General features: G+C 38.4%; 1 protein-coding gene across 2 annotated transcripts in view; it reads left to right on the top strand.

Annotated features, from left to right (window-relative positions):
* Positions 1-17,109, top strand: part of stk11 (serine/threonine kinase 11) — a 140,080-nt gene that overhangs the window by 51,855 nt on the left and 71,116 nt on the right. For both annotated transcript variants that reach the window (XM_060846413.1, XM_060846412.1), the window contains exons 2-6: positions 165-248; positions 4,383-4,472; positions 6,614-6,746; positions 14,413-14,549; positions 15,009-15,136. In XM_060846413.1, coding sequence (XP_060702396.1) covers positions 165-248; positions 4,383-4,472; positions 6,614-6,746; positions 14,413-14,549; positions 15,009-15,136 — 572 coding nt within the window. The remainder of the gene's footprint in view (positions 1-164; positions 249-4,382; positions 4,473-6,613; positions 6,747-14,412; positions 14,550-15,008; positions 15,137-17,109) is intronic.

Raw genomic sequence — 17,109 nt, 5'->3', positions numbered from 1 at the left:
TTGGGGGGAAAAATACGATATGCTTAATTTGTGTTTTTACAAATTTATTTCCCTTTTCTACTTTGTTTGACTGGTTTTGTCTTATAATATTGATATCATCACATTGAAATGGAAGACGCCTCTCAAGTCCTTAGTTATTTCAACTATTTGTCTTTTGTTTTCAGGGAAATCCAGTTGCTCAGGAGACTACGACACAAAAATGTAATCCAATTGGTAGATGTGCTGTATAATGAAGAAAAGCAAAAAATATATCCTTTTTTCATGACTGTGTAATAATCCGTACCAAGTCCTGCAAAAGAGAGTTGCATAATCACTAGGTTTTGCTGAAGTTCTTTAGGGTATGAGAGGGGAAAATTGGATGAGCTATCTTTATTTTGGAATTTTCTGTTGTGATGATTTTGAATCATGAAATTGATTGTAGCTAGTGCCTCCTTTGGTTTAAGGTACAGTGATTGCTTTTTAAACTCGCGCTATATATGTCTTATATAATTTTCTGTTCATATTAATAATCCATTGTATTTGAAGAACTTATTAATAACTTATCATTTTTAAACCTACACTCTTGTTAATTTGTTTCATTATTTTTGGTTAATAATCAATTCTGAAATTTAAAACTATGACCTGTAATTCAATTTTATTTTGTCTATTCATTCTGCACAAAGTGTTGAAATTTAACTCAGTTGTAAATTGGGAAAATAAAAAACCAACAATAGATATAACCCCCACTGTTCAGTTTGCAAGAAATCCATCAGGGATAATTTATGGTCTAAGGTAATTTCATGGTTGACTAAAATGATATTTTTTTCAGGTAAAGATGGAGACAGATTCAATTGTTGCATTAAAAGGGGAATTGAATAATTGTCGAAGTATGAAAAGAATCGGAGGAGTATGTATCTTGGATTGGAACTAGCGGAGTTCTTTTTGCTTAGAGTTGGAATGGTTACTACAAGCTGAACAGGCTCTTACTGTGCTATAAACGTTCAATGATTTTGAGAATGACTGACTCTTCCAAAGTAAATAAATATCTGATTTAATATTATGCTAAATCAACTCTATGAATAATACCCGTGTCTTTGAATGACTTACTCCAAACAGACAACTCTATAGTGAGAAAAAGAATATTGTCAACTACAGAAAGATGACTTGGCACACACCTGAACAAATTCGTCAGCACAGTCAGTTCTCTTTTTTTTCAAAAAAAGAAAGCACAGCAAATTAACTTGCCAGCCAACTCTGGTCTGAATAGTGATGGACTATTTTCTGCTCCAAGTACTAGATGGAAATCTTTCCATATTGTTTGTTTTCATATCGAAACGTTACCACCATTTTTCAGACCAATAACATTTAAAATATTTCTAACGTGAAAATAAATCATTAAAAAAATTCTGTGATGTGGTTCTCTTGTTCACATATTGGATGTGACTCAGTGAATAGTACTGACTTATTGTAGGTGGAATAGATTTAAACATGAATTCTAGTAAGCAAAGTTATTAACAGAGACGGGGAAAAGAAGATACAAGCAAGTTTATGCATCACTGAGCACATACAATGCATAAAATTCAGTCTGATCTCATAGAATTTAGGAAATTGAAGTTCGGTTATCTTTACTGCATAAGTAAAGCAGTATGGTCAATTAAACACGCTGTGTGGCTGGATCTCTGGATATAAGTGGAAATTGTATCCAAACAGAAAATGATCTAGCTTAATAAAGCTAAGGAAAATCAATTACCCCTGTTTCAGCACTGTGTATTTTATAAGATCATAAGATAGGAGCAGATTTAGGCTTTTAGGCCTGTCAGGCCTGCTCCACCATTTGATTATGGCTGATGTTTTTCTCAACCCCATTCTCCTGCCTTCTTCCTATAACTCTTGATTCTTATACTAATCCAGAACCTATCTATCTCTGTCTTAAATACATTCGGTGATATGGCTTCCATAGCCTTCTGCAGCAATGAGTTCCACAGATTAACCACTCTCTCGATGAGGAATTTCCTCCTCATCTCCGTTCCAAGTCTTCACTCTGAGGTTGTGCCTTTGGTTCCCATTTTCTCTTACTAGTGGAAATGTTTTCTCCATGTCCATTTTGTCCAGGCCGTTCAGTAGTCTGTCAGTTTCAGTTCCCCTCATCCTTCTAATCTTAGAGTACAGACGCAGAGTCCTCAATCACTCCTCATATGACAAGCCCTTCATCCCTGTGGTAATTCTTGTAAATCATTTTTTTAGACCCCATCCAATTCTAGCACTTCCATATGGAGTCCAAAACTGCTTACAGTATTCCAAATGAGGCCTGATCAAAGTTTTATATAACCTCAGCAGTGCATCTCTGCTCTTATCTTCTAGTCCTATTGAAGATACTTAAATATTGAAGATCTGAGATTATTTCCATACAGCATTTTTCAGGAGTTGAATAACATTTTTAAGGATAGAATTTGTAAAATGGCCTTCAGATTAATTGGAAGCTTCAATTTATAAATTACTGGAATGCCTTTTATAGCTGATATTTATTTCAATGAATGCGATCTTAACCGTTGATGAAATATTTTGGTCAGTTTTCCAAATTAAGTGCAAGAATTTGTTATTATTCCACATCTTCAAAGAATCAGGACTGATGTGATGTGACTTCAAAATTAGTTCTGGAAAGTATTACATTTTAAAATTATTTTTAAAGCACATACGTTGTGCCACTGTTTAAGAAGGGTGGTAAGGACAGGCCAGGGAACTATAGACCAGTGAGCCCGACCTTGGTGGTGGGCAAGTTGTTGGAAGGAATCCTGAGGGACAGGATGTATATGTATTTGGAAAGGCAAGGACTGATTCGGGATAGTCATCATGGCTTTGTGGGTGGGAAATCATGTCTCACAAACTTGATTGAGTTTTTTGATGAAGGAACAAAGAAGATTGATGAGGGCAGAGCAGTAGATGTGATCTATATGGACTTCAGTAAGGCGTTTGGCAAGGTTCCCCATGGGAGACTGATTAGCAAGGTTAGATCTCAGGGAATACAGGGGGAACTAGCCATTTGGATACAGAATTGGCTCAAAGGTAGAAGACAGAGGGTGGTGGTGGAGGGTTGTTTTTCAGACTGGAGACCTGTGACCAGTGGAGTGCCACAAGAATCGGTGCAGGGCCCTCTACTTTTTGTCATTTACATAAATGATTTGGATGCGAGCATAAGAGGTACAGTTAGTAAGTTTGCAGATGACACCAAAATTGGAGGCGTAGTGGACAGCAAAGAGGGTTACCTCAGATTACAACAGGATCTTGACGAGATGGGCCAATGGACTGAGAAGTGGCAGATGGAGTTTAATTCAGATAAATGCAAGGTGCTGCATTTTTGGAAAGCAAATCTTAGCAGGACTTATACACTTAATGGTAAGGTCCTAGGGAATGTTGCTAAACAAAGAGACCTTGGAGTGCAGGTTCATAGCTCCTTGAAAGTGAAGTCTCAGGTAGATAGGATAGTGAAGAAGGTATTTGGTATGCTTTCCTTTATTGATCAGAGTATTGACTACTGGAGTTGGGAGGTCATGTTGCGGCTGTACAGGACATTTGTTAGGCCACTGTTGGAATATTGCATGCAATTATGGTTTCCTTCCTATCGGAAAGATGCTGTGAAACTTGAAAGGGTTCAGAAAAGATTTACAAGGATGTTGCCAGGGTTGGAAGATCTGAGGGGTGACCGTATAGAGGTTAACAAAATTATGAGGGGCATAGATAGGGTAAATAGACAAAGTCTTTTCCCTGTGGATGGGGAGTCCAGCACTAGAGGGCATAGGTTTAGGGTGAGAGGGGAAAGATATAAAAGAGACCTAAAGGGCAACCTTTTCAGGCAGAGGGTGGTATGTATATGGAATGAGCTGCCAGAGGAAGTGGTGGAGGCTGGTACAATTGCAACATTTAAGAGGCATTTGGATGGGTATACGAATAGGAAGGGTTTGGAGGGATATCGGCCGGGTGCTGGCAGGTGGGAATCGTTTGGGTTGGGATATCTGGTCGGCATGGATGGGTTGGACCGAAGGGTCTGTTTCCATGCTGTACGTTTCTATGACTCTAGTTCTATAAGTTATTTTAGAAAGCTGCTTTTGTTGAGTACTTGGCTACAAATGCCAGTTAAATGCAGTACCTATGTGATTATAAAATCTGAAAGAACTGTGGTTGCTGTAAATCAGAAACAAAAATAGAAATTGCTGGAAAAGCTCAGCAGGTCTGTCAGCATCTGTGACCCTTGCACAGAACCGGACCTGAAACATTAACTCTGATTTCTCTTCAAAGATGCTGCCAGGCCTGCTGACCTTTGTGTTTATATTTGTTCAAATACTATTACGCTCAACAGAGGTGTTTGGTATTAAATTGATATATAGCATTTCCTTGACATTGCTAACGTATATGGTAATGGAATATTGTGTGTGTGGAATGCAAGAAATGTTGGACAGTGTCACAGACAAGAAATTCCCAGTATTTCAAGCTCATGGGTAAGTAACTTACTTTCATTACCAAATGACAGAAATGGCTTTTCAATCTTTAAATAAGTCAGCTTTACGTACCCTCAGTATCACAGACTCTCATCTCCACACCCTATGAATCATTTCTCTTTTGTGTCTCAGGGAGCATTGTTTACCAGAAAAACCTGTATTTTAATATTAGGGCAGAGGTGGAGGGATACTGTGGTATGGGATGAGGTCTGTGTGGGCCACAGGAAGAGCTTTTTCGGTCACATTTTTAAAAAATGTGTTGTTATGATCAGGTATGGAGAGTCAAATGTCTCCCTGCATTGCCCCCTCCTTGTTAGAATGTGAGGTTGTTTGGTTCAAAAGGGTATTTGTTAATTCAGTGAGTACTTAATTATTTACATTTGTGATCATATACATATCAGAAGGGAGATTTTCAAGTCATTATGATAGTGTGATTTAAAACCTAACTTAAAATTAGGGGACAGGTTACATTTTAATATGTTGTTGTCCTAACTGTATGCTGTCTCCTCCTTGCCACTGTTTTGTCACCTTTTTCAGTTGGGGTTCTCTGATGCTGAAAGGACAAGGGGCAACTGGATGTTTGTGTTTGTTGGGCCATATGCTGTAAAGCATGCAAAAGAGTAGCCTAACATCTGAACTTATTTGGTATTCTTCCTGTATTCTTCAACCTGTAGCAATGCATCTGCCTTCAATTTTGCTTTCTTCAATGAAAAATAAAGTCTAATTGGGAATTGAGCCGGGGTCAGACTATAACCATGTCTAGAATTAAAAATTTAAATATGTTGACCTCTAGAGCATTTTGATCCAGTCCACCATTAGTCTCACCCTTTGACTTTTGCTGATGCAAGCCAAACTGTCTTTACCATTATATGGATAGAAAGTAATATAAAAAATATATTTAACACCTTAAGATAAAGGAGAAGGATCAAACCATTCAGCCCATCGAGTCTGCTCCACCATTTGATCATGGCTGATATGTTTCTCGACCTCATTCTCCTGCCTTCTTCCCATAAGCCTTGATCCCCTAATAATCAAGAATTGTCTTAAATGCTTTCAATGCCTTTATCTCCATAGTCCTCTGTAATGAGATCCACAGATTAACCACCCTTTGGCTGAAGAAATGTCTCCTTAACTTGGTTCTAAAAGATCAGTCCTTCTGAAGCTGTGCCCTCTGGTCTTAGTCTCATAATGGAAATATCTTTTATATGTCCACTCTGCCCAGGCCTCTCCGTATTCTGTAGGTTTCAATGAGATCCCTCCATCGTACTTCTAAACTTTGAGCACAGACTCAGGATCATCAGCCATTCCTCATATGGCAAGCCCTTCGTCTCCAGGATTATTTTTGCAAACGTCCTGTGGACCCCTTCCAACACTTGCTCATCTTTACTTAGAGACAGGGGCTAAAACTGCTGACAATGTTCCAAATGTGGTCTGACCAGACCTTATACAGCCACAGCAGTACATCCCTGTTTTTGTATTCTAGCCCTCTCATAAATGAATGCTAACATTGTGATTGTCCTCTTAACTGCCAGCTGAACCTGCATGTTAATCTTGAGGGAATCCTGAACTAGGATTCCTGAGTCCCTTTGAGCTTCAAACTTCCAAAGCCTTTCCCCATTTAGAAAATAGTCTATGCACCTATTCTTCCGATCAAAATTCATAACTTCACACTTTGCTAGATTGTATTCCATCTGTGTGATAAGTATTAGAGAATGTAGTAGTTGCTGGTTGGCGGAAGTTTGCTTTTGTCAATATGATGGTGTATCAAATTAAGGGCTTTAATAGTAGTCAGTGCTGAGACAGAAACTGTTGAAAATGTGTTGCTGGTTAAAGCACAGCAGGTCAGGCAGCATCCAAGGAATAGGAAATTCGACGTTTCGGGCATAAGCCCTTCATCAGGAATGAGACAGAAACTGAACAGGATTTGGGCATTTATATCAGTGAACATATTATGCATGCACTTATCCATCATGAGTAAAGAATTCATTTTAGTACAGTTTTATATTTGTAAATTTTGATGTATTCTCCACTTTTTAATGTTGTGAAGGTCAAACTATATTTCTTAATATTTTGCCTTGATTTAATTAGATTTGTCTTACTGAATATGTTTCTGTTTGTTTCTTTCTCAATAATTTGGACAGGTATTTCTGCCAATTGATTGATGGTCTAGAATATTTGCACAGTCAAGGAATAGTCCACAAAGATATTAAACCAGGCAACTTACTGCTAACAACGGATGGCACTTTGAAAATCTCAGATCTAGGAGTAGCTGAAGTATGTATCCTGGTTTTTATTCTGACATATAACACTCATATTTTTCATTTAATGTTGCCTGTTGTAATATATATCATTACTGTTACATTTTTCCAAAAAATAAATTTCATGTTCCTTTTCTTATCTAATGCTTAAGTATAATCTAGGATATTCAGTGTTTTGCTGGTTCCCGAAAAGCACTGGAGAGAATTTTTATTTTTTGCATTGTTTTATACTTAAAAATGAAATCTGGAAGACATTTTTTCTCACTGGAATAGATGGCTAACCTTGATTTCTTCAAAAGGTGAAGTAAGCTAAAGGATTTTAGTTTTGGCAAGAAGTATGCAGCCCCATGCAGACAATACTTGACAGTAAATCATACATGAGGAGAGGTTGACTTAAAATCTGCTGGTCCTTTTCAGATCAGTTCCCATCGATGAAAGTTGAATACCTTGAACTTGATCCTTCAGTGTGACTCAGCACTAGAAGCCATAGAATTTGGCATTCTCTTACTTTTGATGCCATCATGTCATTGCAGTGCCAATTGCTTTGATTTCTTTGTAGTATAGACTATTTCCAACATCCATTTGTGTATTTCACTTAAAGTTCACCTGCCTCTGATAACCTGCTTGCTTGTGTTATGGATCAGGCCACATCCCCTTCAAATATTTTACGATGGTAGCCTGGACCCTAACTTTTTTTTTCTTATTTTAAAGAGAGATGTGAAGTGGACATTCCAAGAATGATGCAGTTGGTCAAACAACTCAGCTTTAAGCAAAACAGAATTCATTTAAACACTACAGTTGAAACACAAGCAGAAAAAAACAGAATTTGGAACAACAACGGTTTGACAACCCAATCAACTCAATATAGCAACTTAGCAGCAGTTCCAATTCCCTCACATCCAATAAACACACCCTTTGACAAAGGGATAAATTCAAGCATAGGTTCTTACAGGCAGGAGGAAACAACTTCCAAAGAGATTTCATAGAGAAAGCTGAAGCTTGGAACCTTTCTTCACTACACACAGCTTCTCACTGTTACAGCAAAACCAAACTAGTAAAAACCTGAACTGAGAGAACTAGCAACTCTCCTGTCATTGTTCAACTTGGTTCTTGCTCTTGCCCAGACATTTTGGCACCTCTGTCTTTATGACCTCTCTTGAGAAAAAACAAGGCCAAAATAACTCCTCTAAAGCAACAGCATCGCCACACTTGATGAAGAATTTTTTGGTGCCTTCCAGTCACAACTGTTATGAAGCTGGGCTTTGTGTTGGCTCCTACTGTTCTCATTAAGATGTTCTTTGCAATACCCTCAGCAGCATTTTGAGTTAAGAAAAATTGCATCTACGTTAGATATTGTAAATGGCCAAATGTCTCCAAGTTGCTGAGACAAAGAGTCAAAATGAAAATATATAGAACTATAATCTTTGATTTCCTTTTCACTGATGACTGTCCTAAATGCCTGTTCAAGAAACGCAATGTGTGGAAAGATATTTCTCGTCCATGTATAATAACTTTGGTCTCACCATCTAATGCTTGAAGCAATTTACAAATTTCCTTACCTCAGCAGTACTCTGTTCCACTTAGTTCACATTAATGTCAAAATTACTTCCAAATGGTGATGCCAGCATTATCTTTACCAGGCTACAAAAAATCGGCTGGAAGTGAAGAGGAGTTAGTTTCAACAAAAATGAAGGTATAAAAACTGGTTCTACTTTTCACTCTGTTTGTGAGATGTGGCCACTTTATTCCAGGCATGGAAATGAGCTACATGACTTTCACATGATCTGCTTTTGGAGGCTGCTCAAAATCAAATATCAAGACAAGATTCCTAATGCTGAGATTTGTTTTGATGTAGATGCTAAGCATAACAGTCAATCTGCTGTAGAAAGTTCAGATGAGGTTGGAAGGACGTGTTACCACAATGTTTAATGAGAGCTTGCAAAAAAAGATCTTCTGTGGTGAGCTAATTGAAGCAAAATATTCAGAGGCTGGAGAAAGTGCTTGAAGGATAAGCTGAAGGTTTCACTGAAAGGTTCCAACAACAATTCTGAAATATGGGAGACCCTTGTACAAAATCAATTTTATAGACACCATCTCATCAGCAAAGCTGCCATGTGTGTAGATAGTGTTGTTCTGAGCTATTAATGTAACATATTGGGGTTCACTAACTTTAGTTGTAAGACCTAAGACATTTAGGATTATAGATTGAATTGAGACAAATAGTCGAAAGGTTTACTGGTATTGATTATTCCAAGACCCTTTCCAAAATCTTTCAAATGTTTCACAGAATTTAATAAGTTTATCAAAACAAGTACAAAATAAATAATTGATGAAAATGGTGATTTTTCAGTTGAAACACTTTGTGAGCTGACACATCATTACACTGGTTGTTTGGGCACATTTCGTGCTGTTTCTGCTTGACCGAAGCTTTGCTTCTTCAATCTTCCTTTCTTGTGCACCAAATCACCACTTATTAATGCTTACTGGCCATATTTCCCTTTGCATAATCAAACCTCCTGAACTCTATTGATTTTCCAATACATGAACAGCATATTATCAATCCCAATTGCCTGAACTATGTAATACCCAGCATAATGCTGTGGAGGCATGGGTTTGAATTTCTCATGAAGGGCTTATGCCCAAAACATCAACCCCCTGCTCCTTGGACACTGCCTGATTTGCTGTGCTTTTCCAGTGCCACCCTTTGCAACTCTGACTCTGCAGCATCTGCAGTCCTCATTTTCTCCATGGGTTTGAACTCCGCTGTGGCAGATGGTGACATTTAATGAAATTCTGGAATTAAAAGATGGCCTAACAGAAGCTATTACTATCAAATGTTGTAAAAACTTATCTGATTCACCAGTGCCCTTTTCAGGAAGGAGATCTGCTGTCCTTAACCTGCTCTGGTCAATGTATGACTCCAGACCCACTGCAGTGTGGTTGACTCTTAACTGCCCTCTGAAATGGCCGAGCAAGTCACATGTGAGCAATTTAGGAATGAACAACAGATGCTTACACCGACAGCAACATCCACATCTCATAAATGAATTAGAAAACGTTCAATCAATTCATTTTAAAAGGTCAAAATAACCACAAGAGACCACACTGAAAATAATTTCAAAGTAGTGTGTGTGTGTATATGCACAGATCTGTTAAATATTTAACTTGAGGAACTAAGCCACTTTAAACATGGCTGTGTTCTTGAGTAAGAGCCTTTTACATCAAAATGTATTCATATTTATTAGTAGATATTTACATAACACTATAAAAACATACCATAAATCAAGTTATTTGACTTTTGATGTGGGCCATATGGCTATTCTTCCTTTGAAATAGTTTTATAGCTAGCCATAATTAAACAAAATAATAGTTTGATTTCTCACTTGTTTAATCAACTGAAAGTGACTAATTATCAAAAAAACAAAATCAATCCTATAGTTCCAATCTTGAGGCTCAAAAATGCCTGATTATTTGCTTTCCCTCAAAACCTAGTAACAATTAATTCACCTTGTGCGCATGGTTAGATTTATAAGCTCCAAACTTGTAAATAGAGCCATAGATCGTTTCCTTCCAAGAACTGTTTAAATGTTCATTTGGCTTGTTCAGAATTTCCACATTCTTCCATTTGGTAGGTATTCCCTATTTTTCAAACCCATTTATTATTCAATGCAAACTGCTTTTGTTCTTTTCTTCTTGACTCTTGTTTTTAAATTTTATCTAATTGAAGTCAATGCTTTAATGATCTAAAAATATCCTTAGATTATAATGACCAACTTAGCCATATCAATCCACAGTCAAGTAGCTAAACATGCTTGCAACTCATTTAACAGTTATGCATTTTCATTTTATATGTTTCTGACTGAAATTTGTCCAATCCTAACTACGTGCTCAAGTTGAAATCCCAATATCATATTGCTCTTCCTGGATCTACCTTGATCTTTCATTAGGATTAACTAATTCATGTCTCTCTGTCTGTCGGGCAAATTCTTTGCTTACTTTTTGCATGATGATTAGTACATCAATTGCAGTTTGGTTCTCTTAATGGTGACCATGACATCATTAATTAGTATAAAAGTTATCTGGTTCACTAATATACTTTGGTAAACAAACATCTGCCTTCTTCACATGTTCTGGATTGCATGTTACTTCCAATTCATAGTAATGTGATTTACTCTCATTTGCCTACTGAGATGTCCTAATAGGCCATTCATCTGTATGAGCAGCTACAAAGTCCGAGAACAAGAATGAACCCATATGCACCACCTGGTATCAGGATTAGTGGTGCTGGAAGAGCACAACAGTTCAGGCAGCATCTGAGGAGCAGTAAAATCGACGTTTCGGGCAAAAGCCCTTCATCAGGAAGAAAGGCAGAGCACCTGAAGCGTGGAGAGATAAGCTAGAGGAGGGTGGGGGTGGGGAGAAGGTAGCATAGAGTACAGTAGGTGAGTGGGGGAGGGGATGAAGGTGATAGGCCAGGGAGGTGGGTGGAGTGGATAGGTGGAAAAGAAGATGGGCAGGTAGGACAAGTCATGGGGACAGTGCTGAGCTGGAAGTTTGGAACTAGGGTGAGGTGGGGGAAGGGGAAATGAGGAAACTGTTGAAGTCCACATTGATGCCCTGGGGTTGAAGTGTTCTGAGGCGGAAGATGAGGCGTTCTCCCTCCAGGCGTCTGGTGGTGAGGGACCGGCGGTGAAGGAGGCCCAGGAACCTCCATGTCCTCGGCAGAGTGGGAGGGGGAGTTGAAATGTTGGACCACAAGGCTGTGTGGTTGATTGGTGCGGGTGTCCCGGAGATGTTCCCTAAAGCGCTCTGCTAGGATGCGTCCAGTCTCCCCAATGTAGAGGAGACCGCAGCGGGAGAACAGATACAATAAATGGTGGGTGTGCAGGTAAAACTTTGGATGTGGAAGGCTCTTTTAGGGCCTTGGATAGAGGTGAGGGAGGAGGTGTGGGCGCAGTTTTTGCAGTTCCTGCGGTGGCAGAGGAAGGTGCCAGGATGGGATGGTGGGTTATAGGGGGGGCGTGGATTTGACAAGGTAGTCACGGAGGGAACGGTCTTTGCGGAAAGCGGAAAGGGGTGGGGAGGGAAATATATCCCTGGTGATGGGGTCTTTATGGAGGTGGCGGAAATGTCGGCCGATGATTTGGTTTATACGAAGGTTAGTAGGATGGAAGGTGAGCACCACGGGTGTTCTGTCCTTGTTACGGTTGGAGGGGTGGGGTCTGAGGGCGGAGGTGCGGGATGTGGACGAGATGCTTTGGAGGGCATCTTTAATCACGTGGGATGAGAAATTGCGGTCTCTAAAGAAGGAGGCCATCTGGTGTGTTCTGTGGTGGAACTGATCCTCCTGGGAGCAGATACGGCGGAGGCGGAGGAATTGGGAATACAGGATGGCATTTTTGCAAGAGGTAGGGTGGGAAGAGGTGTAATCCAGGTAGCTGTGGGAGTCTGCGGGTTTGTAAAAAATCAGTGTCAATTCAGTCATCATTAATGGAGATGGAGAGGTCCAGGAAGGGGAGGGAGGTGTCAGAGATGGTCCAGGTAAATTTAAGGTCAGGGTGGAATGTTTTTACCACCTGGTATCAGCTGAGGAACTCTCTAACAGCACTGTGAGTGTCCTTACTCCATGTGGGTTGCAGGAGTTTAAGAAAGCAATTCACCATCACCACCTTAAGGGTGGTTAGGAATGAGCAATAAATGCTGGCCTCGCCAGCGATGTCCACATCCTGAGAGTATATTAACAAAAGGTCTTGAAAGAGACCAGGACTGTGTGGACCCCTTCCTCACCAATGATTCATATGTGTCCAACATGCAGTAGATCTTTTTGTTTAAATAGACTGATTTGTCATCTTCAAATGCATATTGATATCAGAGTCATCTTTGAATATGAAGGGTCAAACAAAACCTTTCTCAGGCTCTCTTCAAATCATTTGTTACTGAACCTTTCATCCATGTCAATGGCAACACCAGGGTCAAGTATTCCAACATTGCTGAGAGCTTCCTGTTTTCCTTACTCTGCTTCTTGGTTCACTTAATACTTGCCACATCCTGTCCCATTCTCACCGATCATGCCTGCTCTGATCGTCTGTGTCTGCTTCCAGTTCGCCAATTAGTCCAATTTAAAGTTGACATCTTTTATGTTTAAATCCTCATATCTTAATATATCTTTAATCTCTACCAACCTTTCAATTATCCTTCCCCCACCACCACCACATCCACCAGTACTGTCTGTCCCTCTGATTTCAGCTACTTGTAATTTTCAACCAGTCTCTTCAGACATGCAATAACACACCTCTAGGACAGGTGGGACTTGAGCACTAACATTTGTACCTTCAGTTGTGCCTTCAGTCGTTTACATTCTTTACTCTTTAACTCCCTCTCTCTGCATCCCCATGTCTATTTTTTCCTTCACAATTCTTAAAACATTGGCATCCTCATTTCTCCTCCTTTAGGATGGTGTCTAAGTTTTTCTGATGATTGAGGATCTTATTCATGTTTTAAGTTAAAATGCTCTATAAAACATACTAAAAAAGTTGTTGACTGTGTGTTTGACTGTGGATCTTCACAAGTTGTTTTCCTTTGGGATCACATCCACCATCACAATTTTTTTAATATTGATACTCATCTAAACAAATGGCTCGAAGTTTTAGATACTTTTAACCAACTTGTTCAGATGTATTATGACACAACTCTGGACTTGAACCCAGGCCTCTGGCCCAGAAGTAGGGACCCTATCATTACACCATAAGAGCCCACTCAGCAAATTGTATACTGAGTATTTTAACTGGGCTCATTTTGACTGCCCCTTTTTTTGTCTGTTTGTCTTTTAAAATAACATCAGAGTTTCAATGTCTGTTTGTGTAATTTCTTCAGTATATTTATTTTTATTAGAAATAGTCAATAGGCTTTAACCAACTGCAAAGTGTGAGGTCTAAACTTATGATATATCCTGTTCATTCTCTCTCATTGATTCAGTTTAGCCCCAAAAAGTTCCTAGCATTCAGGATGCTGCTGAAAATATTTTGAAACTTGTTTCATTGAGCAAAAATTAAAAACTCCTCAGAAATGTAATTGTTTATGGAAGTTAAATCATGAAAAAAGTACAAGGCACTAATACATATCCATTCCCTTTCTTTCACCCTGCTCCTGGATTGGTATAACTAGCAAGTAGATTGTTCATCTTAATAATGGGCTAAAAGAATGTATACAATGCATTTCATGTTTGACAAGGTAAGTTCTAGGGAATTGATAATTTTACTTCAGCATTTTGTCAGTAATAGCCTACATTAGAATTGTATTTGCTACTGCAGTTTTCCAGTTCCAGAGTTGCCAGTTGACATCTGTGAAATAGAGTAGCTAAAACATTCTGTCTCACTAGCCTTAATTCAGTTTGAACCCAGACTGAAAAGTACTTCGAACAAATATCTAAACTAGTGTGCCAGCCAAATCCTAGATATAGATTTTTCCTTTGAAGCAAAACTATCTCTGACTACTAATAATAGAAAATAGCTGAACCTTTAATTTTTTTTTGCTTGCAGGTTTGGATTTGAGGCTTCTTCCAAGTTCTTGTGGGTTTTTTTGCGTTTTGTGAATAACATCAATGACATTAAGTTATTCCCTCTTTATAGTTTTTTTAAATGAAGACCATAAGATCAAAAAATGTTTATTTTATCATTTTTCAGGCATTACACCCTTTTGCAGAGGATGACACATGTAGGACAAGTCAAGGGTCACCAGCATTCCAACCTCCAGAAATCGCAAATGGTCTTGATACATTTTCGGGGTTCAAAGTGGATATTTGGTCTGCAGGGGTGACATTGTAAGTAATAATTGCATAATCATTTATTGATGCAAAAGAAAAGCGACAAGTTTGTATTGAGATGTTATGCAAAAGAAGTTCTTGGTTAACTGAATGCTAAAGCGACACAGAATAAACTTCGAGCTAACCTTGGCCTTTTAGTATCTACACTATAATTTTTATGTTTCATGCAATTATGTACAACATTTTGCAAATGCATAATCAAAAAAAAAAATTCTCTGTTACTGTGATGAAAATTAATACTCCATCCTCTCACCTAAAATCTTTCATGCTGAGAGTCTGCTGAGGTGTAATGTTTGACACATCTATTGAAAATACTTACTTTATTTTATATTGACCAGATTTCCTGTTCTTCCTCTGTACGCTGAATATTAATGCTATAGATTTAGACACAAATATTTAAATGAACTGCTTTTTTGAGGAATGATATCATGTGATAAATGCTGAACTTTTTTGTAGGTACAATATTACAACGGGACTTTACCCATTTGAGGGGGATAACATCTACAAATTGTTTGAAAACATAGGGAAAGGGGAATATACCATTCCGGAAGAATGTGGACTGTTGTTGTCCGATTTACTGCAAGGTAAGCACAGGAAAACACATCGTTGTGAAATTTTAAGGATGGGTAAACTTAGGATGACTTTGCTTCTGGACAATTTCAACCACAGATGATGTAGTTCCAAGTACTAATTTCATTAGCTGAAGTTTTGTTGAAGATTACACCGCTTTTGTAGCGGATACACATGTGAAATAATATGTTGATCTTTGTTGAAACTTCTGGGCACCACCTGCTATGGACTTTTTCTTTGGACAACAAGAAGAAGCAAAATTATTGAGTAAAATGTGTAACAATACTTTGTTTAAGGACAATCATAAAAATCACATTGGAGAATAATAAAAATTAAAACGAAGTGGTATAACTGGGGGAAATGTGTCCGTGAAATCAGTAGAAGTAATGTTCAAATCTTCAAATTAAAACTTAAAGTATTTACTCAAAGTATCTTTTAATGAATGAGCTGACACCTTCAAATATAACTTGGAGTGAAAATTTCCTGTAGATTTGCAATCAAGCTAAGTAACAGTTAAGTTTTACAACAAGCAGATATTTTGCACCCAAAAGGTTGCAAGTTATACCCTAAAGATACAGTAGATGGCATGCTGCATAGATAATAAGACTACAAATACCCTATGAAATACTTAAAATATCACAGTTTGCTTTTATACAAACGACGTTCTGCTTACTAATCTGGACAAAAGGCATTCATTATCAGTTGAAAGTAATAATATCTTTCTGAGGAACTCACCAATGTAGAAAGGAGATGCCATTAATAACCACCCTTATTTCAAAATATATGAAGAATGCATTGATTTTAGTATATTAGAGTTTTGAGAAGATTTGTCACTGAGGTTGAGCTCCTGGATGTAAGTTTGCTCGCTGAGCTAGAGGGTTCGTTTTCAGATGTTTCATAACCATGCTAGGTAACATCATCAGTGAGTCTCTGGTGAAGCACTGCTGTTAGCGACCTCTTTCTATTTATGTGTTTATGTTCACTTTGATTGGTGATGTCATTTCTCGTTCTTTTTCTCAAAAGGATGGTTAATGGGGTCCAAGTTGATATTTTTTATATGATTGTGTTTTGGTTGGAATGCCATGCTTCTTGGAATTCTCTTGCGTGTCTCTGTTTGGCTTGGCCTAGGATGGATGTGTTGTTTCAGTCGAAGTGGTGCCCTTCCTCGTCTGTATGTAAGGGTGCTAGTGAGAGTGGGTCATGACTTTATGTGGCTAATCGATGCTCATGTATCCTGGTGGCTAGTTTTCTGCCTGTTTGTCCAATACAGTGTGTGGTCCTGTTCTTGGACGGTATTTTGTAAATGACAGTAATTTTGCATGTTGTCTATATGGGGTCTTTCAAGTTCATTAACTAATTTCTTTCCCTGTTTTTTTTTCTCTCTCTTTGTCTCTCTCTCTCTCTCTCTGTCTCTCTCTCTGTCTCTCTGTGTCTGTCTCTCTGTGTCTGTCTCTCTCTCTCTGTCTCTCTGTCTCTCTCTCTCTCTCTGTCTCTCTCTCTCTCTGTCTCTCTCTCTCTCTCTCTTTCTCTCTCCTCTGTCTCTCTCCTCTCTGTCTCTCTCTCTCTCTCTCCTATATCTGTTTTTGTTCCCATTTGTTTTCTGTAGTCTTTTCCTTTTCTCCCCCTTTTGAGAGAGATCATACCTTGAAGAAAGCAGCTAACATTATTTTCTTCTTCAGTAAGTTTGCATAACTAGGTTTTGTTGCCTTTAGGTTTAATGATCTGTTTTGATGTTGCCTTAGTCCTCTTGCTTCTTCTTCTGCTTGTATTTTTCCTCCACTTTGTTGCTCCTGTTGTTAATTCAAATTAATCATATGGTTGTTGCCAGTTGAGAAATGTTTCTATAATCTTCTATAGATCTGGCAAGATCTACCTTTATCAAAAAGGCAAAAGTATTCAACTAACTGGTTTGGTCATTTATCCCATTATGTGTCTATGCTAGATCTTTGAAAGAATTTTTTATGCAATTATCCCCTCTTCTGTTCCC

Source organism: Hemiscyllium ocellatum, chromosome 28 (assembly GCF_020745735.1).
Source record: "Hemiscyllium ocellatum isolate sHemOce1 chromosome 28, sHemOce1.pat.X.cur, whole genome shotgun sequence".
In the NCBI taxonomy this organism is placed as follows: Eukaryota; Metazoa; Chordata; class Chondrichthyes; order Orectolobiformes; family Hemiscylliidae; genus Hemiscyllium; species Hemiscyllium ocellatum.
This window is presented reverse-complemented; position numbering and strand designations above follow the sequence as displayed.